We start from the raw sequence: 26,461 nt of genomic DNA on the forward strand, positions 1-26,461 counted from the left end.
ATACCTATTTTTCAAGTATGTGGTATTGAATGTAATTCCAGCCATTTCATTAGTCATGATAATCTCTTTGTAGTGGGGACTAATAATAAATCAGTAATTAGACATGAATTTTTAATTTAAGGGGTCTAAGGAATGATTATGCTCTAAAACCACAGTAGTAAGTTTTCATTGCCCACTTTTCTTATCGAGTGTCGCATTTATCTTAGCTTGACAACCAGCAATCTGAGACCGTGATGGTTTTGTTGGGTCCTTGCCTCTAGCCTCTAGCCTCTAGGAATAAACTTCCTTCTTTTGTACATGCTAGCCTCAACCTTGTGCATTCATTGTTATCTGCACTCTTAACTCCTTTAATTTACCACTCTCTCAACTTCTTATTTTCATTTGAAAGCCATTTTCCTTGGCGAAATTATGATAGAAATCAATCACCATCCCACACGATGCAAATAGCATTCCTTCTCGTGGAGGATTAGAAGGTTGTGACGTTGAATCATGCACACCAAATATGATTGATGGGGTAAAGAAATTATGCAGAGAAAGAAAAGAAGTTAGTAAAAGAGGAAAGAGAGAGAAACATATATAACCTGTATTACACCTACTGTCAATAATCTATTTCATCATGAATTTAATATTTTTCATAAATATACAACAATAATTAAAATTCTTATCATCTCTAATTATATATAAAAATGATAGATTGTGTACCTTTTGTAGATCAATAGCAAGCCGATAAAAGTCACTTTAGTTTGGAGCAGTAACATAAAATCAGAAATAACCAACAATGGAGCATGGAGTAGAAGGAAAAATTAGAATGAAAGTGTAGTTCATATTGGAAAAAAAATTAAAATTTCTGGGTTATTAATTATTATATTGTTATTTTAAATATATTTAAATAATTTAATTAGTTCCAAGACACTATTAATGTAGTTTTATTATTATGTATTTAATGTAGGTTGTTCGGATTAATGCTCTTAACATGGATAATACCAAAATTAGATTTCTACTTTATTGCCACCTATGCTGCCACTAGGTGCCACCTAGGCTGCCACCTCATGCGGGTAGGTAACTCGGTGGGTTGATCTAGCCATCTCCTATTAACGTATATTAAATAGGTCAAATTTAACTTTAGCCATTAAAAATTAGAGAATAGTTATCTTCAAGTTTTGATTATTTTCAAATGCAAAAAATTTTAATTCTTGCTTTGACCAAACTTGAAACCTAATTATGTGAAAATTCATGCTGCAATTAATTTTCTTGAAACTTCCACCCTTTTGTCACATTGTGAAATCTATGAGATATATACTTCATTCATATTTTGATTTACAAAGTAATTGGGTAAAAAAGATATTGTTTCACTATTTACCTTTAAAGTAATTCTTCTATGTCATATATGGATTTGGATAATATGAAAAAAAAAATAGTATATATCATGATGAAATTAAAAGATAATAATATAATATAATTTAAAAGAAGATCTATGATTAAAAATATAGCAAAATCAAAGTAGCATAGAAAATATAATTTTCACTATTATTGACAATTTTATGTTAATGATTAAAATAGGATGTAATAACTACTCACTTTTATCTCTTTGATTTTTCAATATTATACACTAAATTTTACTTTATTTGCATAGTGTTGAAAAGTCAAAGGGCAAAGGATGAAATGAATAATGGTTTTTTAAAAGTTTTTCGACCAAATAGGAGTAATCTCCTACATTTGTACGAATGTAGATAAGTTATTCTAATTCTCTTATTGACTCACATAAAGCCAAGAATTTTTTGCATTTAAGCTAATTAGTAATTTAGAAATAATATATTATCCAAAAAAAAAAAGAATTGATACATTTATTACTTAGTATTTTTCTTAAATACATTATAAAATTTCAGGTGTTTAGTATGGAGAATAATATCATTTGATAATTGTTTTTTTTTTTCCGTGTTTGATTTGACAAAATTTAATTTTTGAAAATGAAAAATTTGAAGTTAAAATATTCAGTTGGTCTTGGACGAAACGGCCTCATAATGAGACCGTCAATTTGGGCCCGCCCAAATCATACGTGTAACAACCTCATATGCTTTCTCTCGTTTAATCCATTTTCTGGGCATTTTTCAATATTAATCTTAAAGGTACCAATTTTGACCTTAAATGTATCAGTTTCAACTTAAAGTAAACTTTAAACAGATCAGCTCAAATAAAACAATTTTCAATTTTGACCTATAAGTGATCAATTTTGACGTTAAACTGATCAAGTTTTACCTAAATATGGTTCTATTTCACAATTTGAGAACGAAGTTAATAAATGGTATTATTTTATCACTCTATGGTTAAATTTCAAACAACAAATGAATGGTCAATAACACTATTATTAATAGTGTTAGAACATTGTACAATACATGTATTCTTATTCAATGCAACATGATGGTTTTAATGGAATATAAGAGTATCCGTACCCTTTAATCATCGATCAATAATATTGATATTACTCAATCCTCAATATGTTTATATATATATATATATATATATATATATATATATATATATATATATATATATATATATATATATATATATATATATATATATATATGTTTGTAAATGGTTCAAATTAAATATGTTAATGGTTAAATTATGACATATAAATTGATAATTGATGTTTTATGATTTAACTCAATTTTGAACGTATAAGCTTCAATTATCATTTTAAAAATAAGTATTCAAAGTCTATAAAGTTATTGTACAGGTTTTAGTTCAAATTACATATGTTAATAGTTAAATTATGACATATAATTTAACAACGGTGTTTTATAATCTAACTCAATTTTGAAGTTCTAACCTTCAATTATCATTTTAAAAATAAGTATTCAAATTGTATAGATATATTGTATAGAATTTAGTTCAAATTTAATATGATAATAGTTTTAACACTATTATTGATAGTTTTATTGACCATTCATTTGTTGTGCGAAATTCATCCATAAAATGATAGTATAATAGTACCATTTTATAAAACTTCGTTCTGAAATGTGAAATAGAATCATATTTAGGTAGAAATTGATCAGTTTAACGTCAAATTGATCACTTATAGGTCCAAATTGAAACCTTTTATTTTAATTGATCTGTTTAAGTATTAATTTACGTTGAAATTGATACATTTAAGATCAAAATTAAAAAAATGCATAGAAAATGAAAAAAACGAAGAAAAGTGTGTCATATTGTTACACGGGCGAATTGTGCCGACCCAAAATGACGGTCTCATAATGAGACTGTCTCGTCCAAGTTTTTGTGTAAAATATTTTCATTTTCTTATAAATATTTTTCCTTAAAATTTAAAAGAAACAATCATTTGTGTCATCTTTTCATCCCCAATATCTATATACTTGAGCATTTTTTAGGGATTTATAGCAAATTAAAAAAACATAATCATCATTTGTTTTTTCACTAAAAGCAAATTTGAAAACTACTTTCAAGAAAAACATTTTCAATTAAATTAATCATAGCTAAAAACTAGGATGTCAATACAATAATGATCCCTTCACAAAAAATTTTCGACTAGAAAAAAACAATAAATACGCAGACTCAACTCAATAAAACAATAATAATAATTAAACTAAATAATGCAACTAAATTAAAATAATTATCTTGTTTTTCGAGGGCAACTTGTGTTCCATTTTCAATTGCCCCTGTACTTTTCTCAAGCTATTCTATAACTAAAATATTTTGTAAATTCAAATCAAATAAAAGTCCTTTTCAAGATTCAAAATTGAAGTAGTACACTAAAGGGTGTCAACCAAAATGTATGAAATGTAGAGTATAAGCAAAGAACAATTTAATATAACCAATGTTGAGCTTTCCAATGAACAAATACAGATATTATCATGTTGCTAGGAGTAGTAATACTAATACAGTTTGAACAGTAACTCTCTTTAGAGACCGTCTTTGTGAGAGACGGTTTCTCAAGTCCAGACCCATTTATTTCTTATGAATTAATATAAAGCAAAAATAAAAATTAAAAAAACAATAGTTTCTGTAGCCAACAACAGTCTCTAAGAATACCTTACATATTTTAAGGCCATGATTACAAAACTTATTGGAAACTAAGGTAAGATAATTACTAACAAAACTTTTTTATTTTTTGATCCATTTAAAGTAAAAATATCAGATTCAAATGAGTATTCTCCCTCAATTTCGTTTTTCTTCATCTTCAAATACATGGATGATTTCATGCAAGAATTCGAAGATTTCGTGACACAGGCTCAATGAGATTCTTCTTTTAATGCCAACTTATGTTATTTATAATCCCAACTTACATCATATTATATGCCAATTTATATAATATATTATTCATATCGACTTTTTAAAGGCTTCTTTATGAATATCTGATAACACATTAAATTTAATAATAAATACCAACTTAAAGCATAATTAATCTCAACTTATATTATGGTCAGTGCAAACTTAAGTTAGACTTAGTGCCAAATTACATCAGAGTTAATTGACATTAGGTATAATGTAAGTTAGCATTAAGTTTGATGTAAGTAGGGCAATAAGTCTGATGTAAATTGACATTAGGTATGTTGTAAATTGGCATTAATTCTGATATAAGTAGATATTAAGTGTGCTGTAAGTTGACATTAAATCTGATGTAAGTTAGTATTCAGTTTAATGTAAGTAGGCAATAAGTGTGTTGTAAATTGGTATTAGATATGATATAAGTTGTATTAAGTATGAAACTTAAATATAATATAAATGTACATTGTGATGATATAAGTAGGTATTAGGTGTACTATAAGTTGGCATTAAGTATGATGTAAGTAGGCATTAAATGTGCTGTAAGTTGGAATTAAATATGATGTACGTGTCCATTAAGTCTGATGTAAGTAGGCAATAAATGTGTAGTAAGTTGACATTAAGTCTGATGTAAGTTGGCATTAAGTCTGATTAATTAGGCATTAAGTATAGTATAAGTAAGTATTAAGGATGATATAAGTATGCATTAAACCACAAAATCCTTAAAATGTAAAAGGATTTAAGATACACAAAATCTTTATCATAACATATACAAATAATAACAATAAACGATCTCTCATAATTTAATACATCATAAATTTTCTTTATATACACAATTAAATTGTTTTTTATTCAAGCCCCTACACACAACTTCTTTGAGATGCATTTTTTCGCTCTGATTTTCTTCGAACCATTAACAACCATTGAAGCCTATTCACAGCAACAATCTGAGCAGATGTAAGCTTGATCTCTTCTTTACCATTACACAAAAAGACATATGATTTGCAATTAGAATAGATGTTTTTGTCAACCCTGTGTATACAAAACAACGCCAATTTATTAGATATATTAAATCTCAATTTGTCAACCTTGTATTATACTAGATCTCAATTTATATTAAACTAATGCCAATTTATTAGTTATATATTGAGAATTTACATTGATCTAATGCCAACTTATATCACGCTAAACATGCATGTACAATATATTTGTAACAATATATATCATACAATTATAGGATACTTAACATGTATTTATAATACAATAAATATCAATTTACATCAAACTAATGCCAATTTATTTTGTATAAAATGCCGATCTAATGCCAACTTACAATAACCTAATCCCAACTTATAATAATGCAACAAAAACCTAATTCCAATAATCTAATGCCGTTTACACTGATAACCTAATCCCAATTTACAATAACTTAATTCCCACTTACAATAACCTAATCCCAACTTACGATAACCCAATTTCAATTTGCACAGATAAAAACATCACTTATAATAATCTAATCCCTACTTACACAGATTAAAACATCACTTAGAATAATATGATCTAATGCCAACTTATATCGTATTAAATGCCAAATAATACATATTAAATGCCAACTTATATAATATTAAGAGCAAACTTTTATCATATTATATTAAATTAAACGCCAACTTACAAACCATTAAAGCCAATTTCTAACATATTAAGTTTTAATTTATGGAAAAAAACAAAAACCCCCAATTTTACAAAATAAAATCCATCATCTTAAACTTCACCATGTATCCCAAAAGTTTTTTTTTTTTTCAGATCCACACAAAACCCCGAATTTTTTAAAAAAAAACTCATTTATAGTAGATCTAATGCCAATTTAGTCAGATCTAAAGTCGATTTAAATATAAAACAAAATTTTACTTACGATCCTTCATTTGTTTTCAATTTGACATAGCATAGTTTAGCCTTCTTCCTTTTTGGTTTTGGGCTGGAACCTTGAAGATCACCATTCGTTTCGGGATTTTTGTCTGGTCTTCTCAAATTTTCCATTGCAGATGCTAGGGTTTATGTCATCATCCATGTCTAAAATAAAAAAAATTTCGAATTTTAGTTCATTAAAGAATAGAATTTGGTTAGTAATGGAATAAAACACTCGAAAAATGGCGAAAAAAAAAATTAACAACAAAAAATAACTAAAAATTGCATGCGAAAAAAAAAGAAAAAAACTATAATTTAACCATACCTGGTTTTAGACGAAGGAACTAGATAATGTCTTTGCTTGAAAAAAATGGCGAAATGCACACAAGAGAAAGAAAACGAGAGGAAGAAAAGAAAGGGAAATGGCGAAGGGAAAATGATAGGTTTCTGAATGAGGAAAGTAGTGTGTGTGTTTTTTTTTTTTATTTTTTTTTAAATGATGTTATAGTTTTGGGTAAGGGAAATGGTGTGTATTACAAGGGACAAAATAATGATGGGTTGCAGTTTCCAATTACACATTATTTGACATAATTAACTCTTAACTGCCATAATTACATGTTTTTAATTTATTTTTTTTAAATGGGCCGGCACATAAAAGGTAGTCTTTCAAAAAGACTCTTTCATAAGAATTTTTAATACTAATATGTCTTGGAATCTATTCAAACAACTAATATTTTACACTTTGTCATACATATTTGTCTTGCAACTTTTGGTCAAGACCCAAGAGATTGGCTTAGTCTTGCATCCTAGTAAATCATATATAAATGTGACCCACTCATTTGTATTGACTCTTTTTATGAGGACTATCATTTTCTCTATGTCACAAATAGAAATAAAGGCAACACTATGAAACTAGCCAAATAAAAAAGAAATTATAGTCTCTAAAAGGGATTTGTCCCTAATTTTATCATAAATTTTTAGCTAACAATATTTTATGAAATGTATCGAATATACTTATAAGCCATAATCAACTTTTATTTATGTATTTAGCAAAATTAAGAGGCATATTTTTTTATTGTCTTAGCTTTGAGTTTATACATTGGACACAAATACTTTCCTCGACTTTAGTTTGATACTACAAATCCAAAATAATAGTGGAAGTAATAAACACCTTCAAATAAATAAACTTTGTGTTCTTTTAATGCTCTTGACTCCTAAGAGCTACAAATGATGTAAGAGCTACAAATAATAATATGCTTAATTAATAAGAGCATTTATAATACTAATATAAGGTGGACTAAACATTTATCTATATAAAAAACTCTTTAGACGGTCATTATTTTATTTTGTATTATATAGAATTCAACATTAATATAATTTTTAATCAAATGACTCGAGTCATAACCTAAATAGACTCACACCTAAATTTCATTTGTACTTGAAGACTTAAAGAAGCTGACATGTTGGTATTTGCATCATTGCATAGAGTATGATGAGTGTATAGATTCTTTTTACCATCAAGGTAACTTTAACACAACCAAAACCAAAAGTACAGTGTTAAAAAGGGTAAATTTACCTTTATTTTGCTTTGTAATTAGTAATAGTGATAAATTTGTTATTGGATTTGTACACAATAAGACCCGCATAAGAGCAGAGTTAGTTGCACTCAAACTCAATAAAGTTCCATCATAAAATGAATTGGTAATAAGATTAGTCTATCAAGCTTATATGTTAGCTAATATCTCTCTAATTTTCTGGTGTGTGATCACGTGTGATTATTTTTTAAAGAAATAATAAAGGTTAAAAATGTAAATAGTACATATAAAATAAAATCTATTCCTTTTGGTTATGTACCTTAACCAGTAAAATGATTAGGAATGGCAAAAAGAAGAAGAAACAGAACAAGTACTGAATAAAGAAGCTTATTGATCAATCAAAACTTGAATGTTTCTTCTTTGTTCTTTTACTTTGTATTACTGTCCAAAAAATGATTGTCATTACATATTGCCATCTCTTAGTCCTACATGTAAGTAGCTTTATACATGGATAGTACAACTCTTGAACAACCTGCAAAGATTATGTTCATCTTTTTGCTCCTTTGTACTTGCAATTGTAAAAATTGTCACCTTACATTCCTATATCTACTTCACATTCGGCTTATTGCCAAATAAGTACGCGATTATACGCAGCTTGGAGGAGGCAAAATCTCGGTGATTGAACACTATTGAGTCTAGCCTTGTATTTTGGGCATTTCACCCTAGTTAACAAATGAACATCTTCAAGTTTTTTACTAGGAAAAATGGTGAATATCTGTCGAAATCTGACTATTTGGCATGTTTGAAGTGTGATAATATTAACCTGCATTTATAAAAGGAACAACTTAGCATAAAAGTTGCACAAAAATGTGAGATTAAAGCTTTTAATTGAAGGACATATTAAAGTAGGACTTCTGTTAGGCCGTGACAATTCATCACATAATGACCCCGTGAGCCCACTCGTGTAGACACACCCAGAGGGCACCTGTGACTCTGTGAACTTCGGTCCACAAACGCACGGGTAATAATAATTGACTTGTATACACATTTGATGAGGTTCATTGTTCCCTAAAACCATATGGTATTTAGAGGATTACCCCCCAAACAATACATACAAGTCTGCAACCCACTATTTTAGTGATTTGGGATCTTCCTCATATGTAAAGTATTTCCAACAACTTCAACCATGACTAAGATATGTTACATACTCAATAAAAGGGGATAAGCAAATGGGAAACGCTTAATTTAGCGCGTTTTCTAACTTACTATTATGGGTTTTGTAGGATTCAAAGAGTCTAGGTTTCTCCAAGAGGTAGATAGAAGTTGAAAAAATGGTAAGTATCAGAGTTGTGGGGTTAGTAGCAAGGAATTGCTCAAGTTTGACCTATTTAGTAAGAGTACTTATTCTGAAGAAGATATAAGAGAAAACAGAGAATTAGCAAAGGGGAAGATTCATAAGGGAATGAAGAATAACAGCAATAACAGAAGGAGTAAAAGAACTAACCTTTTTTGGGGAAGGATGATGGTGGGATGTCACTTTCACCATTATACTCACTTGCATTGTAACAGTGCCACTACCTACATATTAGGGGGACCAAAAACTAAGTGTTACTTGCCTTTAGAAATTTGATGCAATTTGACTTATGGGCTTTGCATAAGATATATAATACAACAGGATGAAAAAATTATTAAATGAATTTGAATTTACTTTCTTTTTTATAGGAGTTTTCATCACAAATTTGACTCGGGAATGTATATGAAAAGAACAAGAAAACCGAAGATGACATGAAGGACATGACTGGAAAAGGGTATGAAGGATTTAGGCTTACATGTTGAGACGGTAGAAATCGTAATGAATGATGGGCAGCTACTAGATCTGATCTATTTGTTTATGTAGTCGATCCCGATATTTTGAGATTAAGGTTTTGGTATTGTTCTTGGACAATGAGATAACGGAGAAAAAGAGCAACTTGTCTTTTTTTTTTTTTTTTTTTTTTTTTTTTTTTTTTTGTAAATGTTGAGAAACAAAAAAAATTGGGTTCTTTGATTGGCACATACCCTCCTAAATTGATGCTAAAAATAAAGATGACCACTAAAACTGATCGAGTGGTTAGTGTATCCGACTCTGTCTTTTGAGATTAAAGCTTTGACATTGTTGTTAAAATGCAAGAGCACAAGGACGAAAACAAAATTAAAGCGCGTAACTAAAGATAAATATAATAGAAAAGTGATTGATTTATTGTTTTGGTAATTTACCTTCCAAAGGTTCTTTTGCAATGTGCACCTAAACAAGGAACATCTGGTCTTTTCTTGTGAATATTACCTGCACAGAAGTTCAGGAACTTCAAAATTTTTGAAAGTGATATTTAGATGCTTGGAAGAAAAGAGGAATAGTATTCTACCAAATTGTTTGATATGAAGAAAATCAATCCTTTTAGTAATAATTGAATCCACCATATCCATGAGCTTGAGGCAGTAGCTCCTCCACTTCAATCCGGGCACTTGAGCAGCTCATACTTTTCTTGATTCTGCCTCGGTTTATAGACTGTACCTCCGCTAAAAACACGCTATAAACTGGCCTATGATCGGAGAATCTGGATTCACCACGAACATAAGATAGTTGACGAAGGCCTTTCCCGAACCATAAAATACGATCACACCTTCATAAGCAACCGATAGCTAAATAAGAAGGTATAACTACTCAAGTATCCGAAGTTTCGATAAAATCGTGACAATTTCGAAAAGCATTAAAATGTGAAACATATACACAAGATTTACCATGCGGGAGTTCTTCGCTTTTCTTTCTGATGTGTATCGGCACCAGCATATCTGTCCGAGTTTTGGGAGTATTTGTACGTAGGAGGGAAGCATATTTTTCCTTCGTTCCATCCCTCGAAAACACGCCCCTGTCTCTGCTGTATGCTTAGCTGCATACAACACAAAACATCATTCAGACCAAGTATTGTTCTGCATAAACAAAAGGGTATAAAGATCAATATATCGGGATCAGATATAGTAGTTCATACGTCAGACGCGTACCTGATCATTCTCAAGCAGTGCTTTCCAGTTTCTCATCTCAACGAGAGCCTTGGCAGACCGGTAAGACAGTGCAATCCGGTAATTCAAATCCCCAAGCCAAATGATTTGACTGCAAAGAAATTTTATATATATCACAAAGTCTAGACAAAGAGCTGCAATTTGTCAACGTTATAAGGAAAAGATTTCTTACTCATGGTCCAAAATTTGCTGAGGAGAATGCTCATCACCGATGCCATGAACACGAGGAAATCTAGTCTTCTTAAGTATCTCCATGACATCGGAGTTCCTTCGTAGCTCATCGCCCTCTTTTTGCCCTGAAGTTAGATGACTACAAACGAAACAAAAACTCGTTTGATGCAAAGACATGCTTATAGAAATCGAACCCTGCAAAAAGAAACATATACCAAGTTCTTATATAAGTTTGAATTCATGCCTCATCGAAGGGTCTCAAAGCACAAAAGTCTATTTTCCTAAATATTCAAGTACCTTGTTTCCGAGATACCCCATTAATCCTCTTCCTACACATGATACTTTCATATTCTGAACATCATTTCTTAGATCACTTCTTACCCAAACAGTGAGAAATATCCCCACCATTTGCTTGCTTGCAACCATACAGTACTTTGACTGACCGCCTTGTCTTTCAGTCTCCTCCATGGGAAAACTTCCATTGTAATAGGACATAGGTGAACAATGTGGTACAACCGGTGATTCATTGGCGTTTTCATCATCCGAGGAGTAGTAATGATAATTAGGATCATAATCAAAAGCCCTTTGTCCCGACATAAAACGATCACAAATACTAAACCTTCTATCAAGCCGTGGTTGGGGCTCCAACATATCATTGTCTACCCTCATGCTCCGACTAAGGGAATGAAACGACCGTCTATGAAAAAACGAAGAGGCCTTTTGTCTTGTTGATCCCTCAAAGTCAGAATCTAATTCTACAATAGGATCAGGGACTGGCGAAGGTGTTCGATAATAATCACTTGAAACAGGAAGACTGTTTAGTGTTCTTCTAATTAGTGATAGCCATTTCTTAGCTGGTGCATTGTCTTCTGTACCCAAAACATTACCAGCATTCAGAGGAACAATTTCCTGAAAGCTGAAAACCAACAATAATCGGGCCAAATTACATTCATCGTCATCATCATCATCATCATTATTATCATACCCAGTATATCCCGCTCATAGAAGCTATGATAAAGCATTAGGGAGAGTTGGATGACAACAGACCCTACCCTTATCAGATGAGATAAGGAGGTTGCAGCCAACGAGACCCTAAGCTCACGGGCAAATTACATTATAAGAATTAAATGCAAACATTTAAAAAAACCTAAATTTGAAGTTTGAAGATCAAAACACACCCAAGAACATAAATGTCAGCAGGAGGTGATGTATGAAGCCAATCTTCAAGATTCAAATGACTAGGAGGAGATTTTCCAGCTACATTCCATGTTGCTACAAAGATCCTAAATGAATAACAATTAATTTTGTCAAAATTATATCTCTTTTCATTTAAATTTGTTAAAGAAATTTAGGCCTAACCTATAATTTTCTACATCAGTGACTTGAGTAGTATCTAAATCAATCTTAACGCGGCGAGGACGATCATAACTCCTTCTATATGGCCTTTCTGATTAACCCAAAAAGATTAGGATTAGGATAAGCATAACAAGATATGTAACAATGAGATTAAAGCACAAGAAAAAAAATGCAAAAAGTAATTCCTGGAAAAATAGCATTTGGTATGGAATTTAAGGAGTAGGGTGGTCCAAAAGCAATATAATGTGACTGATCTGAACCTGTTTTGCTTTTCTTGAGAGTGCATGCCCCTCTCTCAGACAAATTGTTTCTCCAATCTTCATCACAACCTGGAAATAAAACCATAGTAGGAAAAAAGTTGATGAAGCAAAAAAATCACGGGCAATTTCAAAATACTAGTAGAAGTTGGGATAAACTCGTGCATATGTGCTGAATAAACTCAATCTACCGTTCATCTGGATTATATGTTATACAATTCAATATAACGATTTATAGTCAAATGATTTGGCTTAGACAGACCTGAGACTAGATTCTATGTATAGAATTCTTGTACCCAACTCTAAAACTTCTTGAATTACACACCCCATTTCTTAACCCCAAAGGATAGGGAAAAGAAGGGTGTATAAAGAACATGGGATAAATCTTTTACTGTTAACACAAGTTCATATGACAATAAAAACCAAAATAAAGGTGAATAAAACAGTTTTGATCCAAATATTACCCCCCACATAAGGATGAATTTGCACATTTTACAAGAATCAGAAAGTCATCACAAGTTAAAATCACATCAAATATTTAACCAGTAAAAGGTCATGTAGCATAAATTTTGAATCTTGGGAGCTGAAAATTGGTCAGTCCAGAACCCTCATTATTGTTAGTATTGGATTTCTTCTCAATTTTATCGAGAAAGAAAAAAAAGAGAAAATCACCTTCAAAGAAGATATCATCTGCATGAAATTCTTCAGCTTTACTCTTGATATTTAACCATTTCTTCACCAATGTTTTGGGCCATGAAAGCTTCATTTATGCAAATCAACAATTATAAATCTGTCATCCCAAAATTAAAATAATAACAATATTTTATTACCCCAACGCCGTTAAATGGCATTTGTGGTCTGATGTACGCAACCTTACCAACCTTACCCTTGTTAGCGGTAACAAAGAGGTTATTTTTTTTTATAGATTTATGTGCATTTCTCATACAAACACACCTTGCTCTTTTTGTAGCTCCCATCTGTCATTGTTTTCAGTAATTCATATAGAACACTACCCACAAATTTGAGTTCTTTCTTTTTGGTATATACTTGGATTCAAGATCAATTTATACCACAAATTTGAAAAAAAAAAATAAAAAGTGGAGTTATCCCAACAAAAAAATGTTGAAGAGGATCAAGTTTCTCTCAAACCAATCATTAAAAGTTAGAATGAAAAGAAGAAACAAAAGATCCAATCTTTTCTTATATTTCTAATTTTCTCACAAGATGAAGAGAAAGAAATCAAGTTTAACAAAGAAAGAACATATTTTTAAGCAAATTTGGTTGATGGGTATTCGAAATAGTAGTTAAATAAGTAAAAGGAAGTTAGAAAACTTGGTTAACACAAGTCATAATAATACATTTGAAGTAAACAAAAGGATTGGTTGTGAAAAAAAACAGAGGAAAGAAGAGGGGAAAGGCAAATGAGAAGAAACATAGGAAGAGACAAAGGAAGGAGAGGAATTAGGAAAGAAAGGGATGGAGACAGTAAGAAGTATGACAATGAGATTCTGAAAGAAGAGGTAAGAGGAACAATACAATGTGGGGGACATAAAGAAAGAAGACTAATCTCTCTTCTTCTAATGCTGGTTAGTATTCAACATAACAAGGCTAAAGAATCTATATTTGAAGAGAATAAAGTGCAGGGGAAATTGGGTATTTAAATTGAGGTTTGAGACACTAATTTTAAATATATTTGAAATATGATTTGTAATAGTCTCTGAAATATTTTGAAAAATTTATTTATTTTGTAATTTAAATTTATGCACCACGTGTATAGGTTAGATTAACCATTTTTTTATTTGTAAGTTTTTCTTGAACCGAGAGATTCTTTGGTCGCACTCTCTTTTATAGATATAAGTTGCCGCCTTCCTTTCCTCCTCAAACTCTGATCATAGTTTTCTATGAGAGAGATATAATCGGTAAGATGATGATGATGTTTTTGTATGAGATGATTGTTACCGTAAGAAGCGGCTCATACATAACTTAAATGACTTTAACTAATATACATTATGGAAATATTAACTTATTGTTTAGAGGCCTTCCCACTGTGAAACGATATCTCATAAGATTAGCTGAAATTTTTTTCAAGTACTTTTTTTACACTAAATTAAAGGTCATTCTCCAATTATAATTTTCAGACCGACAATCATAAATTAATCCAGTGGATAAAAGGGTATAAATAAGGTCTAAAATCACTAATTATGTTTGATTATTATCACTAGTTATTTCATTCCCCTTTTCTATTACATGTTGGGAATCCTTTTTACCTTGAAATAAAACAAATTGTAGTTTTTGGGTTTATATTGTATTTCTCCTTTTCAAGATTTTTATAATTGAGGGGTGTATGATAAGGAAATTAATGAATTGTACGTTTATAGTACACATGTATTCATTGAATATAAATGGAATATAACTAAGGAATATTTATGTTGATTAGATATCAAATTACAAATTGATATGGTTGTGCTAACATTAAGTATGTGATCAATTAGCATCTATATTTATGGTAACAAATCACATTGTGTATATGTCAAAACTCAAAACAATCAATAGTATACAAAATAAAATTGAATCTAATTTATTAAAATTACTAAAAGGATAAAAAACTAAAAGAAATTGCTTAAATAAATTCTTTCGTTTGGACAAAAGTAAGATGAGAATATATTTAATTAATTTATTACATGTATTAAATATGATGAAAGTGTATTTTGTTTCACTAATGAATTAGGGTTTTATGTGGAGTTACAAAAAGAGTACAATTTCATCTATAGTTCATAGTTTACACTAAGAAGGTTGACTCTCATTGTTAATTAACAAATTGTCAACTTCTCTTAAAAAAAACTTAGCAATCAAAATGCAAACTTACATATGTTGCCAATAACATAATAATAATAAAAATGTTGAGCAACTTGTTATTACCGTATCGTATAGAGAAAATATAAAACGTATATAATGAAATAAAGATATATACTTCCACATTTAATAAAATATCAAAAACAAAAACACCCATAAAGATCAATAATTGTACAATGTAAATAGAAGGTCTATTTGCCTTATAAGTAAAGGGTAGATCATTAATAGCAAAAACATTTATTCTAGGAGTGTCTTCAATGACTCAAATTAGAGTTATCTTCTGGTCAACGAAAAGGAGACTGGGATATAGTAGAATTTGCTCTTAGTTTTCCTATCTATATAGCTACATCAATTTATTTTGACATTTCTGACTTAATCTCTCACATTTTTAACCCTTAATTATCTGATTAGAGTCTGATTATAAATTCCAAGTACCTTAGCACCAATATTCATGAGACGCAATTTTTCATGGCTAAATTTGTACCCCAATACATACTCTTCTATTTGTTTGAATTTATTACATTATGAATTTCTGTAAAATTTTTTCAATCCTAATCCAAAATCAAAGAAGCTGAACAGTAAGCAATACTTATTAGTTGTAATAGTTGTTATAACAAGTAAACATTAGAATAGAATAGTTGATTACTCTTAATTTTATGGATAATCATACTACTTTCCCGTTCCAATATCGTCGCAATGTTGGAAATACAAGCATTATTCACTTATCTTTCTTAATTTGTGATAAATTGTAATATATAAGTTAAAACATAGTCAAGTGAGGTTTTGTTTGATTCGTCTCGATACAAAGATTATTAATATTTATATAATTTTTATTATACATAATTATATATATTAAAAATTGAATTAATACATTGAACCGTGTGAAAAGCAAACGTTGCAAGCATTTTAAAACAGATGAAGTAGTAAGTATGGTTTGGATGCATCTAATTATAATATGCTCTTATTTGATAAATACGGATAAGTTACTAATAATTTACCAAATCTTCACCGGCCTAACCTATCCCACAATCATGAATTCACCAATAGTACACAATTGTACTCATCCTGGGCAGCTGGGTACTCTTATTCCTATCATCTTATGAACATCCTGGCACTGTCCCCCTTCATTTTTGCTTTCCTAATCATCACTTAAAAAGTCAAAAAGTCTATTAAACAAAGATAAAATTTAAATAATCAAAATTAAAAAAATGTTAACTAGCTCAGTTGGTAAGATTTTGTAGAGATAAATACTTTTTAAATCAAAAGTTATATACTTTATATAAAATTGAAATTTAATTAGTTAAAGTATATTCAGTGCAAGGTAGATGTAGGATAATTATTAGGCTTTTTTAATATTCGACTATTTGTTACTTTTGGTTAGTTGTAGCTATATAATTGTAGATGTTAAGATATTTAGATTTTTAATTAACTGTATATGTTGTAGTAAAGATAAAATTTAAAACAATATGTTTGATTTTGAAACAATATAAAATGTGGAAACAACTACAGCACCACTAAAGATTACCTAAACTTTTAATTCACCAAATATCGATATTTTTTTTTATCAATTATGATATTAATTCTGAGCAAAAAAAGAAATTAAAAAGATTTAGGAGAGGTTGGATTTTGATTTTCCACGTTCTTTTATTTGATGAAATTCAGTAAATTCTAACTTATGAATTTTAAGACAGTAAAATGTGATTAATAACTGCTAGTTGTGGTACAGCTTTTGACATATTTGGCCAAGATTTTATGAACCTTCTGTTGTCTTAATTAATTGGTTGGTACCCAATTCTTGAAACATGCCAAGTTTAGTTAAACAACCTTTTTCAACTGAATAAATGTAATTAAAATACTTAAATAAAAGTAAAGGCTTTAATAATTTATTACCTAATGGTTAATTTTTAGAGTATATTCTATTTAAGAATTTTAGAATAGCTTAGTGGTTGAACGCTTTTGTTTTTATTCTCGTGACATGAGTTTTATTTTCACTACCTAAAAAAAATTAATTTTCTCATTCTTCTTGAGTGCAAGAATTTTTCTGTTCAATAAACTGAATAAAAAAATTTCTTATACCAATCTATATAAAAATATATATCGAAATACCAAAATTTTGGTTGAAAAATAAGTATACCATAATTTTCTCATCAAATATAATGTATAAGTATATTTCATGAGCAATCAATTGTCACCCTATATTTCTATATCTTAAAAATGTTGTTACACTTTTTCTTATTTCTTTTACAACAAACATAAACGAAATCAAAATATTATACTCAGGGGTCAAACAGACAATAGACTAGCAAACAATAATATTAAAATGAGTTAAAATATTTCAAAATGGGAAATTTATATTTTAAGACAAAAAATTCATTATATTATTATTTTTAAAAGAAATTTAACAATAAACAATTATATAGCTTATATTAAGATTCAAACACAAAACTTCAATTTTGAATCTATTTTTTTGACCATTAAATTTTATTTAATATTGTGTTATTTAATCGGCCCTTACCTTGTAAATTAGTAAGAAAAGGAGTTAAAAATACATTGGATGATAATTGGAACAAAAGGTCGGGCCTCCCTCAGCCACGCGGCCCGTAGTGTAGCTTATACATTGATTGATTTAATACTATACTATCAATATAGTATTCTGCTATTCAACTACTATCTTCCCTACAAGGGTTTATCATTATTCATTCATAGAAGAGTGAATCATTCACATCATAGAAAGTAGAAACTCACCATTAATCTTGTGCATGTTCTCTATTTTCCCAAATCCATAAACCAAGAACTTCTTGTATTAAGCAAATGTTATAGTTCTGCGTTTAATTAGTTCGGTAATCAAGATGAAACAGTATCAATTTCCCATTTTTCCCTTAAATGTTAATTAAGAAACTCTCAATAAGAATTGAATGTTTGCCTTTTGGGAGTGCTAACAGGCACATTTACTTTTGCACTGGTTCCTTATTTCATCAACACTAATCACTTTCTACTTATATTTTGTGGGTGGGTCTTTAGATTATGTGGAAATTATTGGAGTATTTGGCAAGCGGCTGATAGTGGATAGCTGACCATCTGATTTTATTAATTGATTCGCCAATGTCATTTTGAACCTGCTACTATCACTACAAAAAACTATTAAAATGGCGACAGACGTTTTCGTCGCCATATGATAGCTAAATGGTCAAAAAGAAGGGTTGGCGACCGGCGGGCGACAGCTTACGTGGTCGTCGCTAATCTCTTCGTCGCTAACCCCTAGATGGACGCTCTTTCCTCGCTGATTTTTAAACGAAGACTCAGCGATAAGCGGGCGACGAAAGTTTCCATCGCCCAAAAGGTAATAAGCTAGCGACTAATGGGCGACGAAGTATGCCGTCGCCAATGCAGATCTGACATGGACTAATCTGACATGGACTGGCGACCAACGGGCGACCACCTCTGCCGTCGCCAACGCTGCGTGCATTGATAAGACTAATCTGTTTGACTTTACAGCTTAGCGACCACGTATCCGTCGCTATGCCGTCGCTTGCAATAATTACCTTTATACTGTGTAGGAAATTTTATTACCGTTTCATTATTATTATTACTATTATTATTATTAGTATTATCATTATTAGTATTATTATTATTTTTATTAATATTATTATTATTATTATTATTATTAATATTACTACTGTTATTGTTATAAATATTATTATTATATATATTTTATATTAGTTACAATTATAAAATATAAATATAAACACATAAAACAAATATATTAAAATGAAAAAACTGAAAATATTATATATAAATCTAAAGTTTATTTACAAAGTCACAAAAATTACAAATATTTTTAATCATTCATTGAGGAGGTGGAGGAGGGGGTTGATTTAAATTGAAATGCGACTCAAGGAATTTCATAAATTGTTCTCGTTCTCGTGCTAATTGTTCAGTCATCCTTTGATGATACTCATAGGCTGTCTGAGCATTTCCTCTTCGAATCGCTTCCCATAATTGATTATTAAACTCCATTTGCCGGGCTTCTAAGTCCGCAAACCTTTGTTGTATGATGGCGTCATAATCAGGTTGTGCAGGCTGAGAAGACGAAATTTCCGTTGGCTCGGGAGGATAAATAATCTGAGAGGCGGAACCAACCCCAAAAACCTCTTTGCTTTTTTTGTATTTTTTATTTGACCCGCTTTCTACGTTTTTTATTGCATCCAACCAAACTTTACTTGGGTCGCGAGTTGGATTCTCCTCCATCAAAGAACGATATTCATCCTACAATAAAAAAATAAATCAATTACCAATAAACTAAATATTAATTGATACTAAAAATAAATAAATAAACAAGTTTAATAATTATTACATTAACTTTTTGTGACTTGCTATTTGTCCATTTGCTATTTGTCCATTGGGAACAATCTCCTGTGTCATTGTCAAAGACCCCATGCGTTCGGGTAAATATTTCGTAGGCCGTGGGTCTTTGACCTTGTGATTGTTCCTGAAATAATTAAAAAAAATGACTTAAAACTAAGAAAAGATAAGAAAAAAATTCAATATAAGAATACTTAATTGACAAAATACTTACCAAATCCCGCATTGTTCTGGCGTGCGGGATTGAGCCACCTAAATGGGTGGCTTCAGCTCTGTCTTTTCCTCCACGTCGGTTGGAGGAATTTCTAGCCGAAACGACTTTATTATCTGGGCGTTCCCAATCTGCCTTCCATCGCGCCCAGGTCTCATTATCGATGGAAGGAGGTTTAAATTCGGGCTTGCTTTTCAACGTCTTACGCCATTTGAAAAGCATATCCGAATAGCGCTTTGCCGCTTTTTCTTCCCACGACCTTCGAACAAAATGTTTGAGACGAGGGTCCCATTTGTATTGTTTCTAAATAAATAAATATTCCATCAAATAAATTATTTTAAATAATTTATACATAACAAAGTCTAAAAATAAAGAACAAAATAATAATTTTACCTTAAATTCATTAAAATAAAAATCTTTGGTGTGTTTTGTCACACCCTTCCAAGTACTACCATCGACATCTTGCCTATGATTGAAGGTAGCCCTTATTTTGGATGCAATCGTATTTCCGGATATCGGATTAAATCTTACAATAATTAAGAAAATTAGTAAACATTGAAATTTTAATATTGAATAAATATTAATGATAATAAGATAATTAAAAGATTTACTTGTTTATGACGGGTAGCCATGGAAGATTCGAACGAGGATCGTCTCCATCGTTCTCATCCATATTTTGAACGGAATCACGAGGGAAAAAAGTGATGGTAATTGCCTGGAAACACACTTGCTGCTGCATCATGCACCATCTGTGCGTATGGATTTGGATTGTATGACGATTGCTCTCCGACTTCCGCTGCAACATCAGATGTTGTTCCTATCTCTGTGTTCTGATGATATTCCCACTCATAGTAATTTTCAACAAACCCCCTTCTCATTAGATGTTCCCTTATTTCATCTACTTCCTTAAAACAACAATTTTTACACTTTTTACAAGGACATCTAATCTCAGAACTCATGCTTTGTGTACGAGCAAAATCTAAAAACTCTTCCAACCCTCTAATAAATCTTAAACTAAACTTTTCATTTTTTTCGTCGGTTGTACATCCAACTTCTTTCTTGCCTAGAACTCATTTTTAACACCTAAATATAATATAATAACATAATCATTCAAGTTATCAATAAATTAAGTTAATGACAATAAAAATATATATATGATAATAATAATGTAATTATTCTAATAAAAACTAATAAAGCAAACTAATGTCAATTAAAATAAAATATAAAATAATAAAAAATATAAAAACTCAAGAAAATAACAAAGAAAATAAAATATGTACAAATTAAATAATAAAATTAATGACAATAGAAACAAAATATAAATAATAAAAATAAATAAAATTAACTCATATAAAAAAAAAACAAAAAACTCACTAACCTTTTTAAATTTTTTAGCTTCCAATGCTTCGAAAATATACTACAAATTTTTTAGCTTCCAAAGCTTCAAAAATATACTACGATGGACAACAATCAGTGGGCTATTTGTAGAATAACATAGCGACAAAACGGCGATGAAAAAGCGATAAACAAACCATCGCCATTGTTGAATTCAAATTCAAAAATATGGCGACCAAAGGGCTACGTAACATACCCGTCACCAAATTATTAAATAAAAAACAAACAAGAAAGAGAAAATAGGCGACGCCCAGGCGACCAGGGCACCCGTCGCCCAGAATCTGGAAAAAAATAAAAACCAAATGTTTTATTTGGCGACGGAAGGGCGACAGTGAAGTGCATCGCCATATTGTAAAAGTTTAAAAAAAATGAAAAATTCAGTTTGGCGACCAATGGGCGACGCGCCAAGTGCCGTCGCCATTGCTCTTTTTGCTTTGCGACCCACGTGTTCCTCGCTACGTCGTCGCCAACTTGCCTTTTGCTTTTGCGACCTCATTTTCCCTCGCCTAGTCGTCGCCGTTGGCGACCAGCTTTTCCTGTCGCCATTTTTCCATCGCTAAATCAAGAGTTTTTTGTAGTGTATGAGCAACTTGTTCAAAAACCGCTTGTTCATAATAATAAGTTATTTTAATTAGCTAATTTACCAAACATTAGTATTGTATGGTTTGATCATCTAACCTTCAAATGTATCAAATTAAGCTAAAAATTGCCCTATAAAATGTTTTGTTAAACACCTTTAATTAATTAATTTCATTTTGATGGTTATATAATGTCTTTGAATAGGTTTCAAAGCATAATTCGAATTTTAATATCTATAAATATGCTTCATAAAAAATTATAAAAAGTATGCATGCATTAAAATCATAAACCTAATAAAACTTTAAATCCACGAAAAAATCATATATAAATTTTTCCAAACATAATTAACCAACAAAGAGAAACGTGATGGATTAATTATACTTACAATATATATGTTGATTTTAAATTTTTTTTCATTTTCACATTTTTTAGATAATTATATCCCTTTATAATTGAAAATTTGAAATAATTAACTAGACCATAAACCCACATTTTTATCGGATGAAGAAGTTGAGATATGCATGGAAGTTTATAGGGTTCCCACCTTTTTTGATCATGCTTATCTAAAACCTTTCAATTGTTACTTTACACAAGAACAATATATATGTGCCTACTAATCAAGAATGTTTAGCATAATTTTGATCCTCTTTTGACTAAAATTTAGACTACAATGTCTAGTAAACCCTAAGCAAATCTCCAAACTTCAAGAATTTAGCTCTTTTGAGAGATTTTTAGCTCACTTTCTATAGGATAAATGACCATACATGTATGGATTAGTATAAATTAGTATCCTCTAAGAAGATGGAAATTATAGTTTAATTACATCCATATAGGATCTTGTTTAGCCCATAAAAGCATCCTTAAGCCTAGATTAGTAGCTAATAGGGTCTCCCACATCATCTACAAAACATGATCTCATGGAGTTTTGTGCAACTCATAAAAGTACTCTCTTTTTGAAATTTATTATGTTACTAAAGCAAGTTTAGATCTTGAAGTAAGCCATTAATAAACAAATGCTAATCACCCTTCAAATGTACTTAGAAGTAACAAAGTATATTGCATATATGGGCCCATCAAAGTGAGAAGTATAAGTATTCTATTAATGTGTAATTAAGGAAACCAAAGTGATTTATTGGACTAAGCAAACTAATTAATGGATTAATTGTATATCACATGGTGCTTGTTATTGGGGAATGTGTTCGTAATTTAATTATTCTAGGTTTATGGCAAATGACAATCCAGTATAACTCAGCTTGTGAGTTCTAGTTAGTTAAGCGCATTTATCAATCAAATTTCAGAACTAGCTTGTGATTAACATAGTAAATCTCACCTAATTAGTTAATAAAGTAAAAATGAAACCACCTCAAAATATATTAAAATGGAATTCATCTAAAAACACCATTTTCTCTTTTATAAATTTCAAAAAATTAAATATTAAAATAATATTTATTTTATTTATGGTAAAGATAATTCTCTATAGTCAAAAGGAAGAGAAAAAATAATATAAGTGGTCACTAGTAACTAATTACTAGTAGAGATCGAATTTTTATCCAAAGGATAAAAGAAAAATTACTCAACTAAAAAGCCCATAATTCTAGCGCACTCTTACTGTTACTCGTTCGAGTATCGGCAATCTAAACACTCTAAAATGCATGCAACCATATTACTTTTGTTCGATTGAACCGCCTTACTTGTTCGAGTGCACCCAATGCTCATTCAAACAGCTCCACTTTGCATCACGTGCCACATCTTAGACTTGTATGCTCGTTCAAGCTCCTATGTTTCTCCACTTCGCAACTCATCCCTCATCTCACCCTTTAAGCTACATGCTTATCCGAGCCATCAGACACGACTCAAAGCATCATATTAATTATATTTATGAATGTCAGAAAAACTATAGTCTTACTTAAAAAAAACCCAAATCAACCAATTTAATTTTATAATTTTTATAGGTTGACTTAAAATTCAAACTGATCATCTCCCCCAAATAACAATATCATCATCAATCCAATATATTCCACTCTAAAACAAGGTCCGAGTGACAGAAGATAACAGACAATCTATATCAGTACCCTCTCTAGAGAGAGCAAAGAAATGTAGTCAATTTTATCCATTTAACTGACAAAATAACAATAATTAAATAATAAATGACGGACTAAACTAGCTTTACAAGCAGTCATTTGCCCATCTAAACTCAAAATATTTTCCTCACGAAAGACACCTAACATTTGACCATAATATTCTTTAAAATAAAAGGATAATTTAATTGGCTTCTATTTCTGGAATATACAATGTAGTGCGAGGTACTTGTATTCAGTAGTTGTTCCTTTAATTAGAAGCAAATCACCTTAAACATCATTAGAAAAAAGAGCAACTAGATCTTTAATTGTAAGGGAATCTTATATATCTATTCTTGTTGACTTTTGAACGTAGTTTTGAGTTTTGACCTTTACATTATTCTTTATATGATTTTGAAATGTTCTTGTATTAAGTAGACTAATATTGATAGGGCCAAAATCATAGTGAAAAAAATTATTTGTTGCTTAATGTATGAGCCACATTTTTTATTGTCACCCAAATTTATTTTTCTTGTAATAATTGAAAAACAATTTATATTTATCTTAATAGAAAAAAAATAACAACTCAAGAGTATTAGTACAATTGGATTCAACAATTTCAAGTACAATCATGTGCGATTGGATTCAATGAAGAAGTTATGATGAATTTCGAAATATTCCCGTAAATTGAGTTACTTTATTTCTTTGAAATCAAAGTAAAATAAAAATAAAAATAACTTATTTTTATGAAAAAGTAAGAGAAATGTGTTTATGAGAAGAAAATTTCAGTTAAATGTGTGGATGAAAATTTTTTAAAATGTATAGATTATGATTAAAATAAAACTGAGAAAATATAATAAAAATAATTAAAAAGAAAAGTGAAATAAATTTCATTTTAAGAAAGGAGGTATAACATGACTTGTAGTAGGTTACCCTTGAAGATAGTTAGTTGATTGACACGCAAGAGAGGCATCATATCAAGAATATATTATTTTTGGGGAAGATGATGGAAGTTAGTCATCTCTTAAAGACTTCAACCATAAGAATTGTACCCAAAATGGAGAATTGCAAAACTTAAGTAAAGCAAAACCCATAAAACATGCATGCCCTCAAAATCAGTTCAAGTAAAAGTTTGAGTTCAAAAGTAGAATGAGGAATCATACCATCATAGGAGTAACTCCTTAATATGGGGTTATGTACTTGCTTTTAAATTTTGAATCACTCCAATTCTATGCCACCACTTATAAATTCATCTATGAGACAGTTTTATGTTAAATATGTTTTTTATTATATGCGTTTAATAGTCTAATTAATATAAATTATGAGAATAGAAATTTCTTATTTTGAAATTGTCTCACGTACAAGTTGTCTATTACGTACAAAAATAGCTATTAGTTATATAATTCCATTTATTAATGTAAAATTGTTGTTTGCCAATGCAATAGATTTAACAAGTAGAATTATGTGGTAGTAACAATAGTTTAAGGTTCAGATTTTTTGATTGTCCTTATATTATGTGTCGAAATAAAATGAAAAACATAAAGTTTTGAGTTATGTGGGTCAAATTTGAATTGAATTAACAGACTTGATTAATGTAGAATCAAATAACTTTTAAAATAGGTCAGTTTAAATATATTATATATCAAGTATAAATTGAACTGAGTTAATTTTGAATTTTCTGGGATTCGGATTAGATTCAGATTGAGTCGAACAAACTAGAATTATGTTTTCATTGTTTTTGAGCTAGTTTAGAATTTTGAATTATAAAATAATACATATTTTAGGTTTGACCAATTTAAATTTGGATCCACCAGCATGATTCATACTTTCTTCGTTCCAATTTACTTGCAACGCTAGTTTTTTTATGTAGTTCAATACACTAATTTAATCCTTAATATCTCTAATTATGTATAATAAAAAATTATAAAAATTAAAAATTAATAATTTTTGCAATGAGACGAATAAAACAAAATCTCACATGACTAAATTTTGACTATAGATTAAAAACTAATCACAAATTAAGAGTGATGATAAATAGTGTCATTTTTCTAATATTGAGACTAATTTGAAATGGTGGAGGAAATATAGGTTTGAAAAATGTAAAAAGTAAGGATAGCAGATATCCTGATGATGCCATACATGCGATTTCTAAGAATGTTAATGGTGAAAGCGAGTTGTAACATTCATGTTTGATAATTGTGTAATTTACGTACTATACTAGTAATTATTGAAACATAAAATTTTATATGCAACTATTGCATCTGTGTAATCCTACATTCGTAGGAATGGTCTAATAAAAAAGGAAAATTTCACGTGGTAACTCTGAGATATTGGGTTTTTCATGTGGTAACTAAAATTTTTAAAAAATTCACACGATAACCCTGAGGTTTTACCCAATTCAATCTCCATGACCTTTTTATCCAAAAAACTTTTAGA

At 29.9% G+C, this 26,461-nt stretch overlaps 2 protein-coding genes across 3 annotated transcripts; both read right to left on the reverse strand.

Annotated features, from left to right (window-relative positions):
- Positions 1 to 8,098: 8,098 nt before the first annotated feature.
- Positions 8,099 to 14,164, reverse strand: LOC130798518 (type I inositol polyphosphate 5-phosphatase 4-like). Of its 2 annotated transcripts, XM_057661541.1 has the most exons (14): positions 13,523 to 14,148; positions 13,241 to 13,328; positions 12,572 to 12,640; positions 12,315 to 12,402; positions 12,134 to 12,238; positions 11,253 to 11,871; positions 10,957 to 11,150; positions 10,767 to 10,875; positions 10,506 to 10,654; positions 10,130 to 10,387; positions 9,984 to 10,050; positions 9,232 to 9,305; positions 8,994 to 9,133; positions 8,099 to 8,550 (listed from the first exon to the last, which is right to left on the reverse strand). In XM_057661541.1, exons 1-10 carry the CDS (start codon positions 13,550 to 13,552, stop codon positions 10,162 to 10,164), a joined length of 1,677 nt encoding a protein of 558 aa, XP_057517524.1. In that variant the 5' UTR covers positions 13,553 to 14,148; the 3' UTR covers positions 8,099 to 8,550; positions 8,994 to 9,133; positions 9,232 to 9,305; positions 9,984 to 10,050; positions 10,130 to 10,161. The 2 variants fall into 2 exon arrangements, with proteins under 2 accessions (XP_057517524.1, XP_057517523.1); XM_057661540.1 differs by lacking the exon at positions 8,994 to 9,133 and having other exon boundaries at positions 8,100 to 8,550; positions 13,523 to 14,164.
- Positions 14,165 to 18,720: 4,556 nt separating this feature from the next.
- On the reverse strand, positions 18,721 to 20,975 carry LOC130798229 (uncharacterized). The gene is made up of 5 exons (XM_057661131.1): positions 20,388 to 20,975; positions 19,998 to 20,297; positions 19,776 to 19,910; positions 19,311 to 19,687; positions 18,721 to 18,970 (listed from the first exon to the last, which is right to left on the reverse strand). The coding sequence occupies exons 2-5, from the start codon at positions 20,214 to 20,216 to the stop codon at positions 18,721 to 18,723; spliced, it is 981 nt and encodes a 326-aa protein (XP_057517114.1). The 5' UTR covers positions 20,217 to 20,297; positions 20,388 to 20,975.
- Positions 20,976 to 26,461: the final 5,486 nt, after the last annotated feature.

Source organism: Amaranthus tricolor, chromosome 13 (genome assembly GCF_026212465.1).
Source record: "Amaranthus tricolor cultivar Red isolate AtriRed21 chromosome 13, ASM2621246v1, whole genome shotgun sequence".
NCBI classification, from domain to species: domain Eukaryota; kingdom Viridiplantae; phylum Streptophyta; class Magnoliopsida; order Caryophyllales; family Amaranthaceae; genus Amaranthus; species Amaranthus tricolor.

Bases quoted from the DNA above. Each gene is read 5' to 3' on its own strand.
- LOC130798518 (XM_057661541.1), bottom strand. From the start codon at position 13,552: ATGACAGATGGGAGCTACAAAAAGAGCAAG. The intron at 12,239-12,314 runs GTTAGGCCTAAA...TTATTCATTTAG, and splicing joins ACTGATGTAGAAAATTATAG to GATCTTTGTAGCAACATGGA. The intron at 10,876-10,956 runs GTAAGAAATCTT...ATTTCTTTGCAG, and splicing joins CAGCAAATTTTGGACCATGA to TCAAATCATTTGGCTTGGGG.
- LOC130798229 (XM_057661131.1), bottom strand. From the start codon at position 20,216: ATGCTTTTCAAATGGCGTAAGACGTTGAAAAGCAAGCCCGAATTTAAA. The intron at 19,911-19,997 runs GTAAGTATTTTG...TAATTATTTCAG, and splicing joins CCAGAACAATGCGGGATTTG to GAACAATCACAAGGTCAAAG. The intron at 19,688-19,775 runs GTAATAATTATT...TTTTTATTGTAG, and splicing joins GCAAGTCACAAAAAGTTAAT to GATGAATATCGTTCTTTGAT.